The following is a 21477-nucleotide window of genomic DNA, read 5'->3' as shown; positions in this document are numbered from 1 at the left end:
TGGAAAAAAAATGATTAGAAAAGATAGTAATTTTGAAAAAATATTTATTAAGGATGATCAGTACTAATCAAGATAGTATTCAATCATATATATAATAACAGGTCTGATTAATTAATGTTTTTGATGAACTGAGTTGACTAAAGTATAATTATAATAACTCAGGAAATTGTGAAATTTTTTATATGATGATTGTAACTCCAATCAAACAGTTGGGCCCAAATTCGATCTTAAAGCCTAATCATCACAAGCCTGGACTAGATGTGTTTATCCAGCCCACTATCTGTTACGTGGCGAATCTTCATTGGCCAATCAATTCAGCAACAAGAACACATGATTCAGACTCACAAAGGAACGCTTCCTCTTCCTCTTCTATTCTTAACGCAAAACCCAAAATCTGCAATTTTTTTGGAAGTTCTTAGATTATTAATCATAAAATTTCAATAAAAGTAAAATAAACCACAGAAAGGGAGTAGAAAGATGAGATTTTTGTGGTTAATTGTGCTGTTATACACTGTATGCAACCATGTTTTAGCTGATCAGATCTTCCCTGGTCATGTAGGTAAAAAGATTGCTACTTTGACTGTAAAGTCGATTGCTTTGTAAACATAAGATTAATGGGTCTTTGAGATTTTATTGTTTTTGACATGGGTTTATCCTGTTTCGCTATGATTTCTCAATTTTTGAAGAACTTGGTTTCTTAGGAATAATTAATTATTAATGTGTTTCATGGAATGTTTTTGTTGTTTCGTGCAATGTTTTTTCAACAAAGATTTTTATGTTTCGTGTGGAGAACATTCGAGTGCCTATAATTGGTTAGAAGGTAATTTTTTGGACAAAATTCAGAGGGAAAGGGTGTTAATGATAGTTTGTAATACGCTGTGGTGCTGAATCGGCTTGGCCTTTTATTGTTTAGTTGTTTTATATCAAAGCATTAAGTAGTTTACTGGTTATGAATGAAACTTTGAAAGGAATGAAAACACGGATAACTAAATGGGGGGTTGTAATTCAGCCATTACTGTTGCTGGCAGTTGTCATGGCACTATTTAAGAATTTAGAGGTTTCAAGTCCTGTTTTGATATGTTCAGTCAGTTACAAGGGTGTTTTTGTGTTTTGCATGTTAAGCAAGTTAGTTAAATTAATGTTGTTGAGTTATATCCTTCTTCTGTTTGTGTATTTCTAAATCTGCTATGTTAACTTTCTGCTAATTAACAGGTGCTACATTTCGCAGTTCTCGTGAACCTAAATATCAGATCGACTTTCATTCAGAAGACTCTCCTTTTCTTCCTGTAAGTAAGCGTAGGGTTTTTGCCTTTTTTTTCCTTTCTGTGCTACATATATCTTTGTATCATGCTAGTCTGTTCATTGTCTTTGTCATCAGCTAGATTGCATGTCCATGTTCCTTTTAACACTGTTATCACCACATGCTCTTTGATCAGTTAAAATGAGAATATGATGGGAACCTGGGACTTGGGGCCGGTAAGTATGTGACTTGAAAAGAGAAAAACTGTCTTGGCTAGGATCTGGAAGATGAATGTTTCTCAAAAAGTTTGCATGCAAAGGAGGGTTGGTATTATTTGATAGTCAAGAGAGTTTCCTTATTCATTTTCTGCAGCAGATGGGTATTGAGGGATTGAACAGTGACCGTGTTATGACATTGCAAATGCTTAACTCTGTTGTAATTTTAAATTGCTTCAGATTCTCTATTTTAAAGTCAGTTTTTAAGTTTCAGACTCAAACTGATATAACAATAAGTTTTTTTCTCTTTTAGTTTCTCTACATCCCATGGAGCCTGTGAGTTTCTTTGGTGTGAAGAATGTCCATGCAACAACCTAATGACCATTCTTTGGCTTTCTATGTGAATGTGATAACCTTAATTTATTTTCCTTTTTAGTTCTCTCTGTGTTGGAATTTGGTTTCTGTAACTTATATATAAAAAAATGATTTGTTTTTTTAATCCGACAACTTTGCAGGATGATGACCAGGAGTCAATAGTTATACCCAACAAAAATGGTGAGAATTATTTATGCTTCTTGCCTAAGGTGGAGAAAGCCAAGAGTGAAAAACCAATTACTCACCTAAATATAAGCAGCATGATTGTGGAAACTGAGGAACGGGTTAAATTGAAGACACCAGATGAGCTGCTTGAAGTACTGAAAGGCTCATGCTTTGTCAGAGTCAGTATCTGTCACTAAAAACTTTATGGACATGTCATACTAAATAATGCGTTTCTGTTTGTTGATCAAAATTGCTTCCAGTTGTGCTTTTTTTGTTTTCTTATGTCTGGTCTTTTTGAATAAATTTGCATCAATCGCAAGTCATTTCTCTTACACTGCTGTATCTTTGATGCAGCAAGAGGGTTGGTGGTCTTATGAGTTATGCTATCAGAATAAAATAAGGCAATTCCATGTGGAGGATGAAAAGGAAAAGGTTGTGACCTGGGCATGTATGAGTTATTCTTATCTTTGATTTTTTAATTTCTTTTGTTTTGCCTTTGGTTTTGATATTTCCTTGCTTTGTAACTGGAAGCATGCTGATGGATTAATTTCTTGAAGTTTCGGTGGATAGGATGTCCTATACGGATATCCTTTTGGGCTTGTCGTAGTAAGAGCAATAATGCCAGGCAGTTGCTACTATTATTATTATATTGGAAAACTTAGTTTATTTTCCAAATTTTGGAATGATTAGGACATTTTACAGCAGTAATTTCAGCATGTATGAGCTATTCTTATCTTTGAGTTTTTAATTTCTTTTGTTTTGCCTTTGGTTTTGATATTTCCTTGCTTTGTAACCGGAAGCATGCTGGTGGCTTAATTTTTTGAAGTTTTGGTGGATAGGATGTCCTATATGGATATCCTTTTGGGCTTGTCGTAGTAAGAGCAATGGTGCCAGCCAGTTGCTACTACTATTATTATTATATTGAGAGCAATGGTGCCAGCCAGTTGCTACTACTATTATTATTATATTGGAAAATTTAGCTTATTTTCCAAATTTTGGAATGATTAGGACATTTGACAGCAGTAATTTCAGCTTCCCTTTGTACATTGCACACCTGCAACTTGCATGTTATTGCCTTCATGATGCATATATTTCTCATTACAGGCTGTCCAAGAATTTATCTTGGGTGTGTATGATGAAGAAGCCACGGCTGCATTCAACCAGAATCTTTCTGACATTTCTACATTGAAGGATCATCGTTCAAAAGATGCATCTCAAAGGTAAAATACCAACCCATGCAAAGAGTGTGAGGTAAACTCTGCTTGTGTGCAAAGTAAAGCGAATAAAAGGTGGTAGCCATCATATTTCTATTGTTTGTGTTTGAGTAGGTATCATGCTCATCAGTATACAAATGGAACCATATGTGATCTTACAAATGAGCCACGAGAAACTGAGGTACGGTGGAGAAGTTACTTTTTTGCAGCCACTCTCTCTCTCTCTCTCTCTCATGTGGTGCCTGTGTTTTCTTTATGTGCAGGTGAGATTCGTATGCTCAGAGCCCAGAGCTATGATTAGTTCTGTCATTGAGCTATCCACGTGCAAGTATGCTCTTACAGTACAGTCTCCAATGCTTTGCAAGCACCCGTAAGTCTCTCTCCCTCTCTGAGGTGAAAACCATTGCTGCTAGAGATCAGATTTGATAAAATATTGCAACCTTTAAATTGCTTATGGTTTAAATACAAAGGAATAAAATATACAATAGCATGTTAACTTCAGCAATCCTGTTCAATCTTTTGTGGTAAAAGTGCCTTGCTTCATTTTAAGGCTTGATTGATCAACACAATTTGTCTCAAGTTTTAGACTCAATTTGACAGTCCAGGGCGCAATGAAATGCCAATCTTCTTGTTATGGTGAAAAATCATCTCTAAGGTGCCTTGCATCACTTGTTTAAACTTTAAACACAGTTGTTATTTGAATAAGGTACATGTTACTACTACCACAAAATTGGGCTTTCTTTTCTTCTGATATTTTTTCTTCAAGACTGCTTCTCATATCCATGTGCTGTTTATCGCAAAATGAAGGTAAAAAAATCTGCAAGAATGATAGATGGTGAATTTACAATTATTATGCTCCTTGGAGAACGACACAGTGAAATGAAAAATATTATTGTTGTACAAAGCAATAACGTATCGTTATACAATCTGTTTGTACTTGTATCTTGTGTGAAAATGCTTGTTTTATCTGTTGAGTTGCTGGTATGAACTTGTTTTGTATTTAGTTCGTGTTAATATAGCTTCAAATGGACTCTTTTAAGTTTCTATGGAAACATGCCATTTTATCCAACCGAATCTGTAATACTTGCTTACATGCATCATGCGTTGCATCCACTTTTGACTTCGCAGATTGTTCCAAGAAGAGAGACCAGTGTGGCATACCATTAATTGCAACCTTCTTCCCAAGGATTACAAAGAAGCTAAGCCAGATGAAGTCGAAACCGAAGATGAGCAGATTTTTATGGTGTCTGACGTTGAATCATCTAATTATGATTCAGATGAATAAGCGACGCAGAGGGACTTTTGTCAATATGGATCAAATTGAACGAGCTAACAAATTGTGTTCTTCGTGTTTTATATGGCTCTTTCTTCGCAAGTGCAACAAATGGTCCATCACTGTCATGCCATTGACCCAACGAGTTGCTTTTCCTAGACCCTCTCTTCTTAGAAAGCAGACAACAAACAGTGTTAAGACAGTTTTAATGGAACTTTGGATAACTCCAGGTTGATGAAACTGATCAGAAAATACATGTAAATTTTACGGAACAAGACATTCCTTGATGCGCCAAAATTTTCTTCCATTTCTTTCCATGCATTCCACTAATTTGTTGCTTTCCAACATGCCGATTTTTGCTTCGTGATGGAAGGCAGTGGTGAGAACATTTTGAGAACATAGTTTGGACCAGTAATATTTGGGACGCACAGAATTCAATTTCTTTTGATTCCCATTTCTCAATATTACTAAAATATATTTTGTATTCTAATATTGGTGGTGTATATAGATGTATACTAGATGACTGAACGTGTCATGTTGCGTGGGGAGGAATTATTTTATATTATTATTAAATTCAATCTAGTGAAATAATTTTTTTTTTACTTCAACTTTTGATAATTATCTTTACTTTAACCTAAAAAAACTGAAGATCAATTCAAAATTAATCATATATTAAAAAATAAATTTAAAAAATAAAATCAATAATTAGTTTTTAATAAAAAATTCAATATTAGAGGTTAAAAAAAAAGTCCAACTAGGTACAGGACCTAAGTGCCCAGGCTTGCGCATTCAGGCCATATATATATATATATATATATATATATATATATATATATATATATATATATATATATTTTATAAGAAATGGATCCCTACATCGTCTATCCAATTTAGAATCCGACCACCACTTTAATGATCAAAAAATCATGGGATAAAGTTTTTTCAAGTTAAAAATTTAATTTTCAACCTTCACCTGTCATAAAATCATTTCTAAATCACTTACTAGCCTCAAAACATTCTAAGATCACTCAAGAAAATTAAAATCAATAAAAAAATCAAAATTAAACTTCATCTTCTTTTTCAGTCATGTTTAAAGAAAAAAACTCATTATCATTGAACTCTCATAATCGAATAGAACCTGTTGACACTAAGTTGATTATTTTGATTGTAGAAATCGTGACAACTGATCATTTTCTATCTTCCATTATTTTTTAATGATTTTCTTTTTTTTTTCTAATTTAGAAATTAAAAATTAAACAAAATAAATTTTTGGATTAAAATAAACTTTTAGGCTATCCATATATTTTCTCTTGTTTTACAATTCAATTTTATTTCTTTTAATTTGATAATTATACCATAATTGTAACACTAATTCCATCTAATTTGATCATTAAAAAGATTGGATATAATTGAAAGGATAAAGGTTTGAAAATGAAAAGAAAACTCAGAAAAAGTGAAGCTCCATAAGCTTTCCCAAATCTTTTACATGTATTAGGTAATAATTGCAATACTAATTCTATCAACAACTCATTGAATGATGTAATTTAAAGGAAAAAAAAGTTTGAAAAAAAATAAAATTCAGAAGCTTCCTGTTCACATGATGTGTTTTTTGATGATAAAATATTGTTTTTCTATAAAAAATAAAAACCTGATCAGTTGATACTTATGCGTATGAATTTCTTCCACGTTTACCCTTTGTGAGGGCAACCATTCTTGTAGTAGATAAATCTATTAGAAATACAAACACGCGGGAATTGTTGCTTCTGCTTGGCTTTCATCTCCATAGTGCATTTATTTCAACCAGGAAGTGTTTTAAAAATAAAAAGGCTCGTTGCCAACACCATCACTCTCAAGATGGATGCTGCAATTACGTTTGCTTTCTGTGTGCAGGTCAGTACAACAACGCAGCCTATGCTTAGTTTCAACCCTTAAACACCAAGGCTCTATCATATCACCAGAATTGCTATTACCACTATTCACAATATATTCACAAAGATACACTTTGCGCCATTCTCCGAGTCAGTTTCTTCTTACTGGGAAGGTTGGGAAGACGAAGTGCCATCCGCTGATGCCAGCAAAGCGAGGTACTCATTGATGGCCTCCCCTTCTTTGGCTACTTCAATGTCATAATCAGACAATGCATCGCCTCTCGCTAGTTCATCAGCAATTTCACCCTCCATCTCCACATCCCGCTGTTCAATTTCAGCAGCTGATGGACCTTCATTACTACAATCAATATCCAGGGCATCTGGATCCAGATTATCCAGAGCAGGGTCGGTAGGAGTTGAATCAGGAGCACTAGCATTATTGTTAACAGTTGAACCATGAGCATTTGCACTGTTTTCAGCAGCAACAGTGGTATCTGCTCTGGAATGTGTGAGCAGTTGATGCATGGCTTGCTCTAAAGAACCACCAGCTTGGACAGCACCAATCACTGCAGAAAGCAGGCAAGAATAAATGTCACTAACTTGCAAGGTAATAATGCCTACAAACATAGAAACAGCCTAGAATTAGAGGCACCACAACGCACAGCTGCTTATTAGTACCTCTTGATCTTTCAAAGCCCATGGACACAAGCCGTTCAATGGTGGCATCAGTGGCTCGTTGCTGTCTTCTCCTTTTCCTCAATTCTATATTACGCTGCAGGTCAACTCAAGTTAGTAATGATAAAAGTTCAAAATGAAATTCAACAATATTTCATGTGTAATTTCAGAAACCTGAAGTGCAGTATTAGCTTCTGGATTTGTCAAGTCATCCAATGCTTTTTGAGTATCATTCTCATTTTTTCGAAGAGCTTCAGCAGCTAGCTCCTTCTCAAACCTGCCACAATGAGGAGCCCTTAGCTTTTACCAGGGCCGATAAGTGCTAAATGAGTAGGAAAGGGAAGTACAAGTGTTAATGTCATATTTACAGAATGCCCTAAAGAATTGAAGAATCTGATAATCTACATGTCAAAATATTGAGGAAGTTCATGAAATTGCTCGTCCAACACAATATTAAGCTCAGGTACCAAGAATGTGCATGACATTGGGATAACAAACGTTAAGAGTACCAAATGTTGAAGCACAAATATATGAACTCCTAATGCTCGTTACAAATAAGTTTTCCAACATGAAACTATGTTTTCTTACAGGATCACCACTAACAAAGGTATTAAAATGCCTGCTTACCCTATGGAGACCACCTCTGTCAGTCTTTGGAGATCCACAGCTTTCTTTAAGGGTGTAACTCCATACCGTTTCTGCTCCCTGGAAATCAGCAGAGAAGTGATGTTACTAACAGGGATAATCCCATATGAAACAGAAGTCAATTTTATGACACTTGCATTATTTCATTTCTTCGACGAATGTCATCTTCCCTTTTCTGTTCTCTCTTTTCCCTTTCCACTACAAGAAAATTAACAGCACTCTGAATATCCTGATTGCTCATTCTTAATGCTCGTTTTGCATCCCATTCCCCAAAGCCCATGCTCATGACAAGTGATAAGGCTTCATCTGGCACTTGTAGCTGGAATCCACGATAGGTATTGTTTTCAGAAGGAATAAAAATGCAAGGAAGCTTTGATAGGAAAAGAAAGAGTGCATTGAGATGGAAGATCAAAGACAAAGTAAATCAAGAATCCAGAATTACTCAATATTGAGATTCATAAATTTGATTTCAACGTTTAGACAATTGCAAAAGTTCAAGCCTCAAAAGCAACCACTTCAACCAAAAAGACTAAAAACTAGATTTTATTTGCAGATGCGTTGGTTTCAATTTTGGTAAAAGTTTGCAAACATCATAAATCATCCATAGACAAAATGAGAAAAATCAGACAACATTCAGTAAACTATCCCAGAATACATCAACCAAGATGAGAAAACGTTATGTACTTAAAAAGTATGTTCACTGATACAATGTCATGTCTACACACACGCACACAAGGAAAAAAATGTTTGACCTGGAAGAACTTTTCTTGTGCAGAGGCCAAGAACTTCCTAGATTTGTCGAACTGGCCACTGTGATAAGCCACCACTCCTTCCAACAATTCCAATCGCAAATATCTACAAAGAAATAGCAGAATGGAGTTACATTCAAAGTGCCAACCAAGACTTTCAATCCAGCTATCAGTAACCATGCAGAAAGCTTTGCATTAGACACTCACAATGCGAGCTCTGAAGTACGACCAGCTTGAAGCAGTCTGAATCGGGAGGAGTCCTTTCCATGAGCACGCTCAAGTCCTTCTCTAGCCTTTTTGAGGCGTAATCCTGCCACTGCAATCCAGGCAATATCTCGGAGCATGAAGTAACACCAGACCATGTCTATTTGCAGTATTGGAATATTGTCAACAAGCTGGAAGCAACACAGCCAAAAGGCAAAAGAAAAGGACAGTATTAATCACTTAACCATAAAAGATACCAGAAAAGAGATCTAGCATTAACCATCTTAGTTAAAGCAAAAAAATTGCTCACTCACTTCAATGGACTTGGGATTGCATAGAGAGAAAGCCTCCTGCAACATAGAAATCAACAGGATATTCATTTCCTTCATCAATTACTGGAGGGTTTCTCAATTGATAAGCAACAATCAAGTTTCCAAAAGCCAAAAAAAGATATCCAATAAGTCTAAAAATCATTTCATATGCATGAGAAAAGTTTTGAAAAGAAGCACAATGCCAATTGTAATAGACAAGCAGAGGAAATATGAAAAATAAAGGGAATTGTGATAAGTTAATAAAAGGAAATCTATGAAAGGTATAATATGTAGATACAAAAATTGTCCCCTAAAAAATTTCAATCGGAATATCTTAAAAGGCGCACCAATAACTTACTCCAAAACAATTGATTAGACCATAGAAGTTAAATATACAAATCAATTGCAATAAATTGACCATTTAAATAAATGCACAAGGAACTAACCTCTCCCATAGTAAGAACTTCTAGTGCATCAGTAAACATTTGCTTTCTGATAAATCGCTTTCCACTTGTATGGAGCATCAGACCTGTCATTATTGCCCTGCCAAATAATGGTTCAGATCTTACTTCTTATAGAGTTGGATGATAGACCCTTAAACTCTTAACCATGGAATTTTTGTCAGGTATCGAAACAATCTAGAAAAGTTACAAGCACAATTTGCTTCAGTATCTTACAGTCTATCAGTCTCAGAAAAGTGCACTTTCTTCCCACTCTGATCTTCAAGTTCAATATCGAAGTCTTCTATAGGTAATGCACCATCTGCATGCCTCTTGGACAATGCAGTAACAGCTGCCCTGCCAAGTTAAAAGAAACCACATGTGCAATGCAACAATTAGCAAATTACAAAGACATGTTCAGAACGATTTTATCCTCAGTCAGCACATCTGAGAGATTTATCTTCAACAAACATGTAGCAGAAGCACAACAAATAAATCCAAAATTCTAGTTGGGGGTTGGAACAACTTGGCTTAGTCATTCCTGAGTTATATAAATTTCCGGATAAAGAATTAACCGAGTTCACTCAAATTCTATCTTCTTCCAACAGATTTGACCATCATATCAAAATACTTCACTCATTGATTCATCTGCTTAGTATATAAAAAAAGCTCAAATACCTAAGTCTGCATCAATAACAACCCATACAAAATTCAAGCACTGTTGTTCAATCTACCCCCACAATTCAAAACCCAAATCAAATTGTTTGCGAAATCTCAAAAATCTATTAGCACCAAGAACCCAAGGACCGATAAAAAGTACCTAAAGAGACCAAATTTGACACAAAATTCCCAAGAAATATAACATTTAAGAATTTGCTCTCTAAATTCAAAACAATAAAACCTATCAAAAACTTACAAACCCATCATCGGCAGCACTCCAATTAAGTCAATATCAAGTCAATATAAAAAACGAAAAACCTTGAGCCACACGATTTCAAAAAACCAAATATATATAAACAAAATAAAAAGAAAAAGATAACTCACCTAATACGAGCAAGTCTACGGTTCCTTTCATCATCAGCCAACAATTCACTCTTTAAAGTTTTACCCTCCTCAACAGAGACACGACAAGCAAGAATTTTAGAGTTATTTTTAATACCCAGCTGAGAAAGACTGCTTTTGTCCTCACTAGTACAGTCTTTCAAAACTTTGCCAGCAAAAATTAGGTTGATCGACTCAGTACCCATGTTTGATCTCTTTGCAATCTCTTCTCTCAACATGGGCACAGTCCAATTCTCTGTTTCTACCTCTAACAGTCCTGCCCATGTCCCTGCTACCTTCAGCTTTGCAATTGAAGCAGGAGAAGAAGAAGACATAGTGTTTATATTTGTGTAAGAGTGAGAAGTGAATGAGAAGCTGGTTTCTTTTGGGGTTTATATATAGGTTGAGTGACAAATTGACAAACAAAGTTTTAGTCTTTTTCGGTTTTAGTTTTTGTGTAATTTCCTTCCTTGGCGATCACGTTGCTTTTGGGTTTTTCTAATTGGATTGGAAATTGTAGTAGATGGAATGGCAATAGATAAAGCTCCAGTTTAATATTAGTTGGAAATTGTATCAACTTTTTTTATATTTTTATATTTTTTTAATATGTTATTTTTAAAAATAAAAAAAATAATTTTAATATATTAAAATAAATAATATTATTTTTTATTACTTATAAGTTAAAAACAATTACTATTAAGTAATAAACTAAAAGATATGGAAAATTCATTGTTCATTCATATCCAATACAATATAACGTGGATTACAATTCTTTTTTATGTTTTTATATTTTTGTTTTTTTGTTTTTTTGCATTTTTTCTTTTCTTTTCCCCTTTTTTCTTTTTCTTTTTTTTTTATTTTTTTTGTTATTTTTTTGCATTTTTTTTATTTTTTTTAAATTATCTTTGTTAATTTTATTTTATTTTATATTAAGCTAGTTAAAAATTTTGTTTTGTAATTTTTTTCCTTTAAAATACTGTGAATTGCTACGATGTTTTTGCACATGGTTTTTTTTTTTTATCAAAATTACAGTTGTAGATTTTTTTAAAAATATTAAGCTAATTGAGAATTTAGTTGTAAGTTTTTAAAAAAACATTATTGATTGCTACAGTGTTTCTCCACGTGGTTTTTTTTTTATGATTTTCTCTAAAATTATCTTTTTTAATTTTATTTTTTAATACGTGAGGGAAGCACTGTAACTTTCCTTGCAAATTACTATGAATTGCTGCAGTGTTTTTTCTCACATAGTTTTTTTATGTTTTTTTTTTAAATTATCTTTGTCAATTTTATTTTTTAAATATTAAGCTGGTTAAGAATTATAATTACAAGTAAGGCTAAATCATATGGGGAAAATACTGTAACTTTCCTTACAAAACACTATGGATTGATACAGTTTTTCCTCACATTATTTTTTTTCCAGTTTTTTTTGTGTTTTTTTTTATAAATTTTTTTTCCAAAATTATCTTTTTAGGTATTATTTTTTTAATATTAAGCTTGTTAGAATTTAACTTTGTAATAAAGCTTAATTATATAGGGAAAGTACTGTAGCTTTCCTCACAAAACACCGTGGATTGCTACAGTGTCTCTCCACATGATTTTTTTTTCTTATGATTTTTTCAAAATTGTGTTTGTTAATTTTATTTTTTGCATATTGAACTGGTTAAGCATTACAATTATAAGTCATTACAAACAAGGCTAAATCATGTGGGGAAGCACTGTAGTTTTTATTACAAAATACTGTCAATTGCTACAATGTTTCCAACATGTTTTTTTCTCTTGTTTTTTTGTTATATTTTTTTGCTAAAATTATCTTTGTTGAATTTTTTTTTAATATTAAGCTGATTGAGAATTTAGCTTTATAATTAAAAAAACGTTGTTAATTACTGCAGTGTTTTCCCACATGATTTTTTAATGATTTTTTTTAAAATTATCTTTGTCGATTTTTTTTTAATATTGAGTTGGTTAAAAATTATAATTACAATAAAACTAAATTATATAGGGAAAGGGATGTTGTTTTCCTCACAAAATACATTGGATTGCTACAGTATTTTTCTAAATGGTTTTTTTATGATTTTTTTCTAAAATTATCTTTGTCATTTTTATTGGAGAAAACACTGTAGTTTTTCTCACAAAACATTGTCAATTGCTACAACGTTTTTTCTTATGGGTTTTTGTAATTTTTTTGCTTTTTATTAACAGAAAAGTAAATCATGTGGTGAAAGTACTGTATTTTTCCTCACAAAATATTATAGATTGCTGCAAATCATTTTATTCAGTCTCTAAGTTTTTAATCACCAACACAATTTTTTTTTCTATCATGAAATATTGGCTCCATTATACATTTAGTTTCTATTATTTATTTAACGTTGATTCATAATTATAACACTATTAAATAACATTTGTTTTATAAACCCGCGGTAACAAGCGGTTATATCATCTCGTAATATTCCACAACATCTCAAAGCTAAGGTGGACTGTATACTTAATTACATTTAAGTTATTCAATTTTAGTGTACTTAAATTTGGTATATCTATATTTTAGTATAGTTAAATTTAGTCCTTTAAATAAATCAAGTTTTTCATACCATTACAATTACAAGTTCCATTAAATTATATAAACAATTAAGAGTGTTTTTGTTTTTACAAAATCATTTTTGAAGATTTTTAAAATATTATTTTTATTAAAAATAAATTTTAAAAAATAAAAATAATATTATTTTAATACATTTTTAAATTAAAAATATTTTAAAACACGGTCACAAATACAATCACAATCATAATCATAATCATAACCATAACCATAAATTTAAATACCTTCTAAAATTATATATAAGGATTGTTTAGTAATGTATTAGATGTTGTTTTTTTTTTTTCATTTTGAGATATATAAAAGTAATTTATTTTTATTTCTTAAAATTTATTTTTAAATTTAAAAAATATATTAAAACAATATAAATAAATAAAATAAAAATTTAAAACTACAAATAAGTTTTGACATTTGCAGTCTCAAGTCTCAGCACCACGAAGCACTTCACAACACTCACCTCTGACCTCTCTCCCACTCCACCAAAATGGCCACCACCGGCGACTCCTCCAAACCCACCACCCCAAACCCCACCACCAAGAAACGCAAACCCAGAAAACCCAAACTCACCACTGCCACCGCACAACACGTCATTTCCATCCTCAACACCGCCTCATCAGCAGCCCACTCGTTCCTTTCCCAAAACGACCTCTACCTCCTCCCTTCCCAGTCCCTCCAGCTAGAATCCCTCCTCTCCTCCCTCCCCCCTCCCTTCTCGCAGTTCCCTTCACAACCCTCCCTTTTCCACCGCTTCGTTTCATCCGCCACCTTAGATTTTGACCAACGTTGGGTCCAATTCTTTCGCCTCTCAAGACCCAATTTTTACCGCCTCCTTTCTCTCCTTTCTCCTTCCCTCGTTTTCTTTCTTCCATCCACAATCCCTCCAGAAACAGCTCTTGCATCCGCCCTTTTCCGCCTCGCCCACGGCGCGTGTTATAAAACTGTGGCGCGTAAGTTTGGTCTGGACTCCTCTGAGGCGTCCTGCCTTGCGTTTTATTCAGTTTGTAAAGCTGTGAATGATAAACTTGGGGACTTGTTTGAGTTTCGCCGTGATTTGGAGAGAATTGTGGTGGGCTTTGGGTGGATTTCGCTCCCAAATTGCTGTGGTGCTTTGGGGTTTGGGAGGTTTGGGGTTGATGGAGAGGTTTTTGGGAGAAATGGGTCAATATTGGTTCAGGCTTTAGTGGATTCTGAAGGGAGGTTTTTGGATATTTCTGCAGGGTGGCCTAGTAGTATGGAGCCAGTAGCGATTTTTAGACAAACTAGACTTTATTTGGGTGTTGAGGATTCAAGGGAGTCGGAGTTGTTAAAAGGGCCAACTTATATGCTAAGCGATGGCTGTTCAATCCCTCAGTATGTAATGGGAGATTCTTGTTTCCCATTATTGCCTTGGTTGTTAACTCCTTACAGTGAGCTGGATAGTTTTGGTTCAGCGGAGAGAGAGTTCAATGTGGCACATAGTAGAGCAATGAAGTTGGTTAGTACTGCGTTTGGGAGAGTTAAGGCGAGGTGGCAACTTTTGGCAAGGAGGTGGAAAGAGGATAGTTTGGAGTTTTTGCCTTTTGTGATTGTTATGGGGTGTGTATTGCATAATTTCTTGATTAAGTGGGGTGAGCCATTGCCGGAGGAGAGTGTGGGTGGGTGCTTAAAAGAGGAAGAATTGCTGGTTTTTGAGGGAGAGGGAGATGAGACTGGGCAGACGATTAGGGATGCACTTGCACAGCACTTGAGTCTGGCCAGTATGAGGAAATGAATGGTATAAATTGTTATGTTCTGTCCTTGCAGTCCTTTTCTCATTTCTTGATGAATAATTGTTGCTGTAGTCCACCTTGCTTTTCTGTAAATAAATAACTGTTCTTTTTAGCAGTGGAGTGGCTATTGATGACTGATGTCTTTTATGGCCTGCTTTAGCTCATTATATACATCTATGCACATGAGTCTGCATTGCGTATGCTCTTCTGTGTCTATGCGTGTGTTAGAGATCAAGGGGGTCGAGGATGGGGGGATTAATACTGACATTTATTTAACTACTATAATCATTTTGTGGATGAAGCTGAAAATATCTAATTGCTTGTTCCTTTGGGTGCATGAACTCTCTTAGTCTTACAAATGACTAAAGATTTGGATGATGAAACACTTAAATTTGATTAATTAATTTCTTTCATACCACATCAATGTGCTGAAAGGATCATACTCCGTATGATTAATGGGCACCTATGAATCCCACATCAGTTCCAAGATTGAGCTGTGTTAGATAATCCATGGATTTGCTTGCTGTGTAGATTTTGGCACATTAGAATGATGCTATCTTATTTAACTTTCATGATTGTAATAGCTTTGTTGTCAAATGATTATTATTAATGTGGCATTTCTTTTTTTTGATTACAAAGAGATAAAAATATAATGCACTTGCCATTTGCATCATTCTGATGCTGTGGAAGATGCTATATACAGACTCACAAATAATGCCTGCATGAACATAAATGTGAATATTTTGCATTTCCTGTGTTTATCTGTATTATAAACAAGTATGGACATGGTAGTCTGGGTTGCGTATGTTGCATGGACACATTATCAATGATGACTTTTATGCTAAAAATACTCGCCATCGCTTGAATTATGAATGCAAATATTCATTTGCTTATTCACTTGGGAAACCATCTGCACCATACTGCTTGCACGAGCTTTCTTACAATAGAAATTTATTTTGGAATTTAACAGTGTACATTATCATTCAAGTATTGGTTCATCAACAATTTTTCATGAAGTGCTTGTTTACAAGTGAGGATGGACTTTGGATATTCAATCTAGATCTGTAGCTTCAGTTCTTAGTAGAGAATGATGAAGAAAGTTACTACTGGAACTTGATTAGTGGTTCTGTCCCAAGTTCTAAATGCATCTTTTGAGCTCCAAAAAACAAAAAATGCCTCCTCCTGAAAGAACATGTGGACTAGCTTTTGAACTTCGAAAGTATGAAAAACCTGTGTTCCATATAAATCGATTGAATTTGGTTCAAATTCAATCCTAGAGGCAGATGCGAAGTACGTGATAAAGGAGCATAATGAAATGTTAAACAAAACATTGAACAGAAGAGGAAGGCAAATTGCCAGAACACCTTTTTACACTACTTTTGCCAAAGGAAAAATAGGAAAAGAAGGAAAGGTTGATAAGGAGCACAATACCAGAGAGGTTTTACAAGGCCATGCAGGCTTAACAACAAACATAGACTCCACGGATACATCTATACGCAAGGCTATGAAAATCGTGGAAAATTATTGATGGCATAATTTTCTACAAACAAGGCGAAGCCTCTGTACCGTACTATATTCATGGCAAGAATAAGCATACTAATCCCCATCTCTGGCCTATATGACCTTGAGTAGGAGAGGAAATGTCCAGGGAGTATTTCACCTCTAAAACTTATATGAGACAACTTGGTGTGACTTGAAGGAGCAAATACATGTTGGATTGGAGGCTGAGCATGTTTCCGATCGATCAGAGTTGGGAAGTGGAGAATGCCATGGTTTTTCTGGGTTATCCATGATACCTTCACTTCAATCTGCAGACGAAACCTGACAATCTTTAATACCTATCTCAGTAGTGAATACTTCTAGTGCAACCCCATGAAGAAAAAACAAAACAACAATATGACAATCTGCTACCGGGCAACTAGATGTTGGTTAGTCACTAACCTGTCATACCTATGGTGCTATGCTTTACGTAAATGTCCAGGTTTACCATGTATTGGCCAATATATTAGAGGAGACGCTTTGCAGATGAGTAATTTTTGGCGCAGTTTGCACAACAAGACATCAATCCCTTCAATCCTGGTTCTCTAGCGATCAGGCTTGCCGTCTCACGTCCCTGCAGAACTCTTACAAACTCATCCGAACTTAAGTTCCCATCGCGATTAGCATCGAAGACATGGAATGTTATGTCAACCAAATCATTGGTGATGGAGATGCCGCATACCTAGTAAAACTTAAACCACATATCAGTATGAGAAGTAAGACAGTTAATGGGATGTCAACAAAGCTTGAAGAAATGTAACAATCAGCTAAATATTTACCTGCGATGAAGCTCTCTGGAAATCTTTTCTCGTTAACACCCCATTCACTTTTCCATAGCTAAAAATGGCGAGAGATAAATACTGCAACTGTCTACGTATCTCTGCGAAGCTTTTGAACTCCGCGAATGTAATTCGTATGTCTCTTATCTGTAGTTCATTGCTGTTAGGATTTGCTTGCCAACTGCGCATACTGACATCACACTGTGTCAGGTGGGTCCCGCGGTGATGACATGGCAGATGACTGGTCGCTGACATGGCATGCCAACTGTGCATACTGACATCACAATTACATCATGCTGATGTCATCTCTGGCATGCCTGCTGTGCATGCTGACATCACAATTATGTCATGCTGACGTCATCCTTTGCATGCTTACTGTAGACTGCCACCTCGTCGGCGCGCGGGGGCGCGTGTGTGCATGTCCGACGTCCGATTTCGACTCTGTTTTCACCAGTGGCTTCGTCTCGGCCTCCTCTACACAGTGGTATGGTCAAAACACCATTTTGAGAATTTTCATTTTTGAGCAAAAATCAAACACCCCTTTAAACCATGTGCTCTGATACCAATTGTTGGGTGATTCCGGCACCCCATGCGCGGACCGGTGATGTACTGATAGTTGCTCATAGGGGGCTAAGCACACTGACACAATATTTAACGTGGTTCGGCAAAACAGCCTACATCCACGGGAGAGAGTCATTGTATTAGAGCTAGAGAAAGGGTTACAATAAATACATGTAGAGGAGGAGGATTACATCTATTCTACTCAACTCATCAACTCTCATTGCTGCTCTTGCAGCTGCTGCAATGGCAGCAAGGCTGCTGCCATTGCAGCTCTCTTTCTTTCTACTCTCTTGCACACACTCACGTTCTCTCTCACATTTTACTCTCACTCCCGGTGCCCTTTTATAGGCAACAATTGTGTCTTCTCAACAATGGCTGCACATGGGTTGATACACTTGTCAATGGTGGATGCAGCTACCATTGACAAAAAATGGTAACCCTACTCCTTAGGGTAGGTTGTCCAATAATGGTAAATCCTAACAATTGCTTACTTCATCTACCCGATCGAGTAGCTTGCTAATGTGTCTAATGTCAGCTGATGCAACCAAGGACAAGGCAAAATCTTTAGCTGATATAGTACCACATGATCTGTAATCATAATGGGCGAATTCCAGCTGTAAAATCTGTAAAATTCAACAGATTCAGTTCTTGTGAATTATATTATATAAGAGTACAATGAGACAATGATCATGAACAGAATCAAGAATTGATGATTCATAAGAGCACAATTAGACTGGAAAAGGAAACTTATCCTCTATCGAATCAATATTATGACATTCCTGACATTTCCCAACAAAAATCCTGTTAATTTAAAACCCTTTATGGGAGATTACATCAGAAACTGTAATAAAAAGTAGGAAGTATAAACACAGATTACAACAGAAACTGTAATAAGAAGTTAGAAATATAAACACATACTTCATCATGCATGTCCCTCAAAAATTGGACAAATCTTTCATGTTGGAGACAGGTCCTGCCATCTTTGCCAAAGAAGTATTCTAAGAGGCCACCATTCTCCACAGGCTCTGCTACTTTCAACCCAAATCTCCTTCCATCTCTGAGGCCTGCCCCTTGCCTGTTTTGAGCTCTCATCAAACCCATCACTTTCTTAAATTCTTCTCTGTCAATTTGTCTGTTATAAACACGCGAACATTTAAATAAGCACAAATAGAAATAAGAGAATCAAGAAGCAAATTGTACTATAAGTATCAATGAACTTCAAAATTGTTTTGATATTCTGCAGAAGCTGAACTATGATGTGGACTGTGTGTCCAGAAGAAAGCAAGTAAATGAAAAATTTTCTTCAAGATAAAGGCAATTCATATTTCTACTGAACTAAATGTCTTTACTTGGAGTAGCTTCCTGGTCTGGTCACCTGCCAACTGCACATAGTGTTGGGTCATTCAAGCAATCAAACACACACAAATTTACGTGGTTCGGCAATTTGCCTACTCCACGGAGCTACTGGTTTGTATTAATCAAACTTGGAAACAATACAAACAACAAAACAAGGAGGAGGAGAAAATTCTTCTCAACTCAACTTAACTCTCCCTAGCTCTCTCTCTCTGTGTTTCTCTCTATTTCTCAATCTACTTCGTCTCTCTGTCAGCATCTCTATTTATAATCAAGACACTCTTCTTTAGTCAAATATGGCAGCCACCATTTTCAATGGTAGGCAACCTACCATGCCTAACTTTGCAGCCATGTTTGACAGCAGTCATGCTTGACATGACTGCCACCACCATCAGCTTGTGTCCACACTTAACACTTAGATCTTGAAACTACAAGCAACTCACCCATTATTGTCGAGGTCAAACATCTTAAATGCAACAGAAAAACTTGATTCAGGAATGCTGAGCACTTGAGCAGGGTGACAAAGAAGATGTACCTAAACGTTGAACATGGAAAGGACTAAGTAAGAACACAATGCAATTCCCCAGGGACTGTTTCCCCTCTCAGAAATCCCTCTCTAACTTGATTTGACTCTGATGGAGGAAATACAGGAACAACTGCTCGCATCAAGTCTGCTGGTGTCATAAGAACTTCACCATCAGGCGTTTTAAAAGATGCGAAGTACTCAAAAACCTGAAAGGAAAATAAATGAAACATTACACACACAAAAAAGCATAACATATAACTAGTACTCATAGGTGTGATAATGGCTTCCACACCCAGGAAGATAAAAAATAAAAGAATATCAGGGAAACAAAATGAAAAGTGGACTTAGTGTACCAGAAGATCAATCCTATTAAAACTAGAAGGAGTTGGAAGATAGTGGGTAGTTGACAACTGACTTTCATGCCACTTCTGAGTTTTTGGGTGCTCTTATTGAAGGACAGCAAGGTTGTCTTGATGCACATCTTTAATACAAACCCCTAACAATATTTGAATCTTTGGTTCCATTTGTGGATGAATTAGCCTTTCGTAAGTCATTTAAAGGTTTCAAGCTTTCCCCGATCAGACAATCAGGTAAAACATAAATGTCCTAAAAATGGTTTTGAAGAAGTCCATTGCTCTGCATTGGAAAGCCTAGATAGCTTCCACTGCCGGAGAGGCAGGATTGAGATCTAATGTCCAAGACATGCTTGAATTGACCTTGCCAACGCCAGGCTTAGCCGTAGGATTGCCAATTAATAAAAGTGCATACTTGGAATCATAGTGAATTGGTAAATCAGAAAAGAAGAAAGCTTTGTTTCAACAGACAGAAAACCAAATAACAACACACAAGTTCATTATTTAATTTCTCATTGCTTAAAGTTAGACATGTTGCTGCAATGAATTGAGTCGCCAATAATGTGTGTGATTGAATGCTGGCATAAATACAAAGAAAATATTTCCATTCCTGAAAGATTTGCGTACCTTCTCTGGAGGGCTTTGCAACCTGATGCGCTTTTCATAATTAAAGAAAAATCTTCTCCTGTATGAATCTGGAACAATCGACAAAAATGATACAAAGGAGTACCCAATACCAGACATTGAAAAAGTCTGTATGATCCCTTGTTCATATGCATGAAAAAAAGTAATATTGTAGAAAAAAATCTGGTATATTATGCATGACTCAATTCAGAAACCGAAATTGTAAGTGAAGAAAAAAATTACAGAGGTACCTTTTCTTCTTCTTGTGTGGAAGAAGATCATCACTTGAAATCTGCACTGTCGGCGAAAGAAACAAACGAACACTTATCAACCAAGGAAGGATACCAGTACTTGCTAAAGCTCAAGCTGGAGCCACCAATCACAACTCCTGAAGCGACTGATCTTAATAAAAATTTCAGCAATGCATCTCCACTCTTATTGTCACCATTATTGGATCCACCAAAGGATGATCTTGACAAAGAAGAAGCGACTGATCTTAATAAAAATTTCAGCAATGCATCTCCACTCTTATGGTCACCATTATTGGATCCACCAAAGGATGATCTTGACAAAGAAGCTGCCACTGGTAATGGATCAGGCCCTTCTGATTGTGTTAGCAATGCTCTTGTGCAGGTCCGTTGATTGGCAAGCACTCTACCGGCCAACTCTGAGGATTTCCTCAGGAATTCCCAAGACAACATAGTAGTAAAAAATTTCTTTCCGTGTTCTTACAACAGATAAAGCTGAAAAGGGTTTCTGAATTAAGAAATAGATAAATGTAAGAGAAAGATGGAAATGGAATTTTAGCAGGAATCAAGAATGTTATTGTTGACCGAGAAAGATGGAGTTAGTTAAGGTAGTTTCTTATGATCAGACAGTTAAGCCCGCCCTTTAGTTTTTCCTTGGTAGCTGCTAACTCGTGTCAAGTGTACAGTGAACGACGAAATAATTAATAATCAGTACCCTTCATAGTTTCATCCTTAAACTACGTT

At 35.5% G+C, this 21477-nt stretch overlaps 3 protein-coding genes and 1 pseudogene across 8 annotated transcripts; 2 read left to right on the top strand and 2 right to left on the bottom strand.

Moving 5' to 3' along the window:
* The first annotated feature begins 322 nt into the window (after nt 1-322).
* On the top strand, nt 323-4972 carry LOC133674039 (protein OS-9 homolog). 4 transcript variants are annotated; one of them, XM_062094996.1, is made up of 9 exons: nt 323-555; nt 1229-1286; nt 1769-1861; nt 1971-2174; nt 2350-2427; nt 3100-3215; nt 3324-3390; nt 3473-3579; nt 4338-4972. In XM_062094996.1, the coding sequence occupies exons 3-9, from the start codon at nt 1814-1816 to the stop codon at nt 4492-4494; spliced, it is 777 nt and encodes a 258-aa protein (XP_061950980.1). In that variant the 5' UTR covers nt 323-555; nt 1229-1286; nt 1769-1813; the 3' UTR covers nt 4495-4972. The 4 variants fall into 4 exon arrangements, with proteins under 4 accessions (XP_061950980.1, XP_061950979.1, XP_061950978.1 ...); XM_062094995.1 differs by having other exon boundaries at nt 1213-1286; XM_062094994.1 differs by having other exon boundaries at nt 323-559.
* A 1277-nt stretch (nt 4973-6249) lies between these two features.
* Nucleotides 6250-10922, bottom strand: LOC133673851 (uncharacterized). 3 transcript variants are annotated; one of them, XM_062094760.1, is made up of 11 exons: nt 10419-10922; nt 9612-9731; nt 9381-9477; nt 8938-8973; nt 8627-8814; nt 8423-8525; nt 7804-7989; nt 7653-7726; nt 7200-7302; nt 7029-7122; nt 6250-6916 (listed from the first exon to the last, which is right to left on the bottom strand). In XM_062094760.1, the coding sequence occupies exons 1-11, from the start codon at nt 10748-10750 to the stop codon at nt 6513-6515; spliced, it is 1737 nt and encodes a 578-aa protein (XP_061950744.1). In that variant the 5' UTR covers nt 10751-10922; the 3' UTR covers nt 6250-6512. The 3 variants fall into 3 exon arrangements, with proteins under 3 accessions (XP_061950744.1, XP_061950745.1, XP_061950746.1); XM_062094761.1 differs by lacking the exon at nt 10419-10922 and adding an exon at nt 10291-10361; XM_062094762.1 differs by lacking the exon at nt 10419-10922 and adding an exon at nt 10195-10271.
* Nucleotides 10923-13427: 2505 nt separating this feature from the next.
* LOC133674058 (protein ALP1-like) lies at nt 13428-14865 on the top strand. The gene has a single exon (XM_062095018.1). The coding sequence runs from the start codon at nt 13487-13489 to the stop codon at nt 14750-14752; it is 1266 nt and encodes a 421-aa protein (XP_061951002.1). The 5' UTR covers nt 13428-13486; the 3' UTR covers nt 14753-14865.
* Nucleotides 14866-15727: 862 nt separating this feature from the next.
* On the bottom strand, nt 15728-21186 carry LOC133674001 (calcium uptake protein, mitochondrial-like; annotated as a pseudogene).
* Between the last annotated feature and the right edge of the window lie 291 nt (nt 21187-21477).

This window comes from Populus nigra, chromosome 15 (assembly GCF_951802175.1).
Source record: "Populus nigra chromosome 15, ddPopNigr1.1, whole genome shotgun sequence".
Taxonomy (NCBI): Eukaryota; Viridiplantae; Streptophyta; class Magnoliopsida; order Malpighiales; family Salicaceae; genus Populus; species Populus nigra.
The sequence above is the reverse complement of the archived record's forward strand: the minus strand, read 5'-3'. Positions and strand labels throughout refer to the sequence as shown.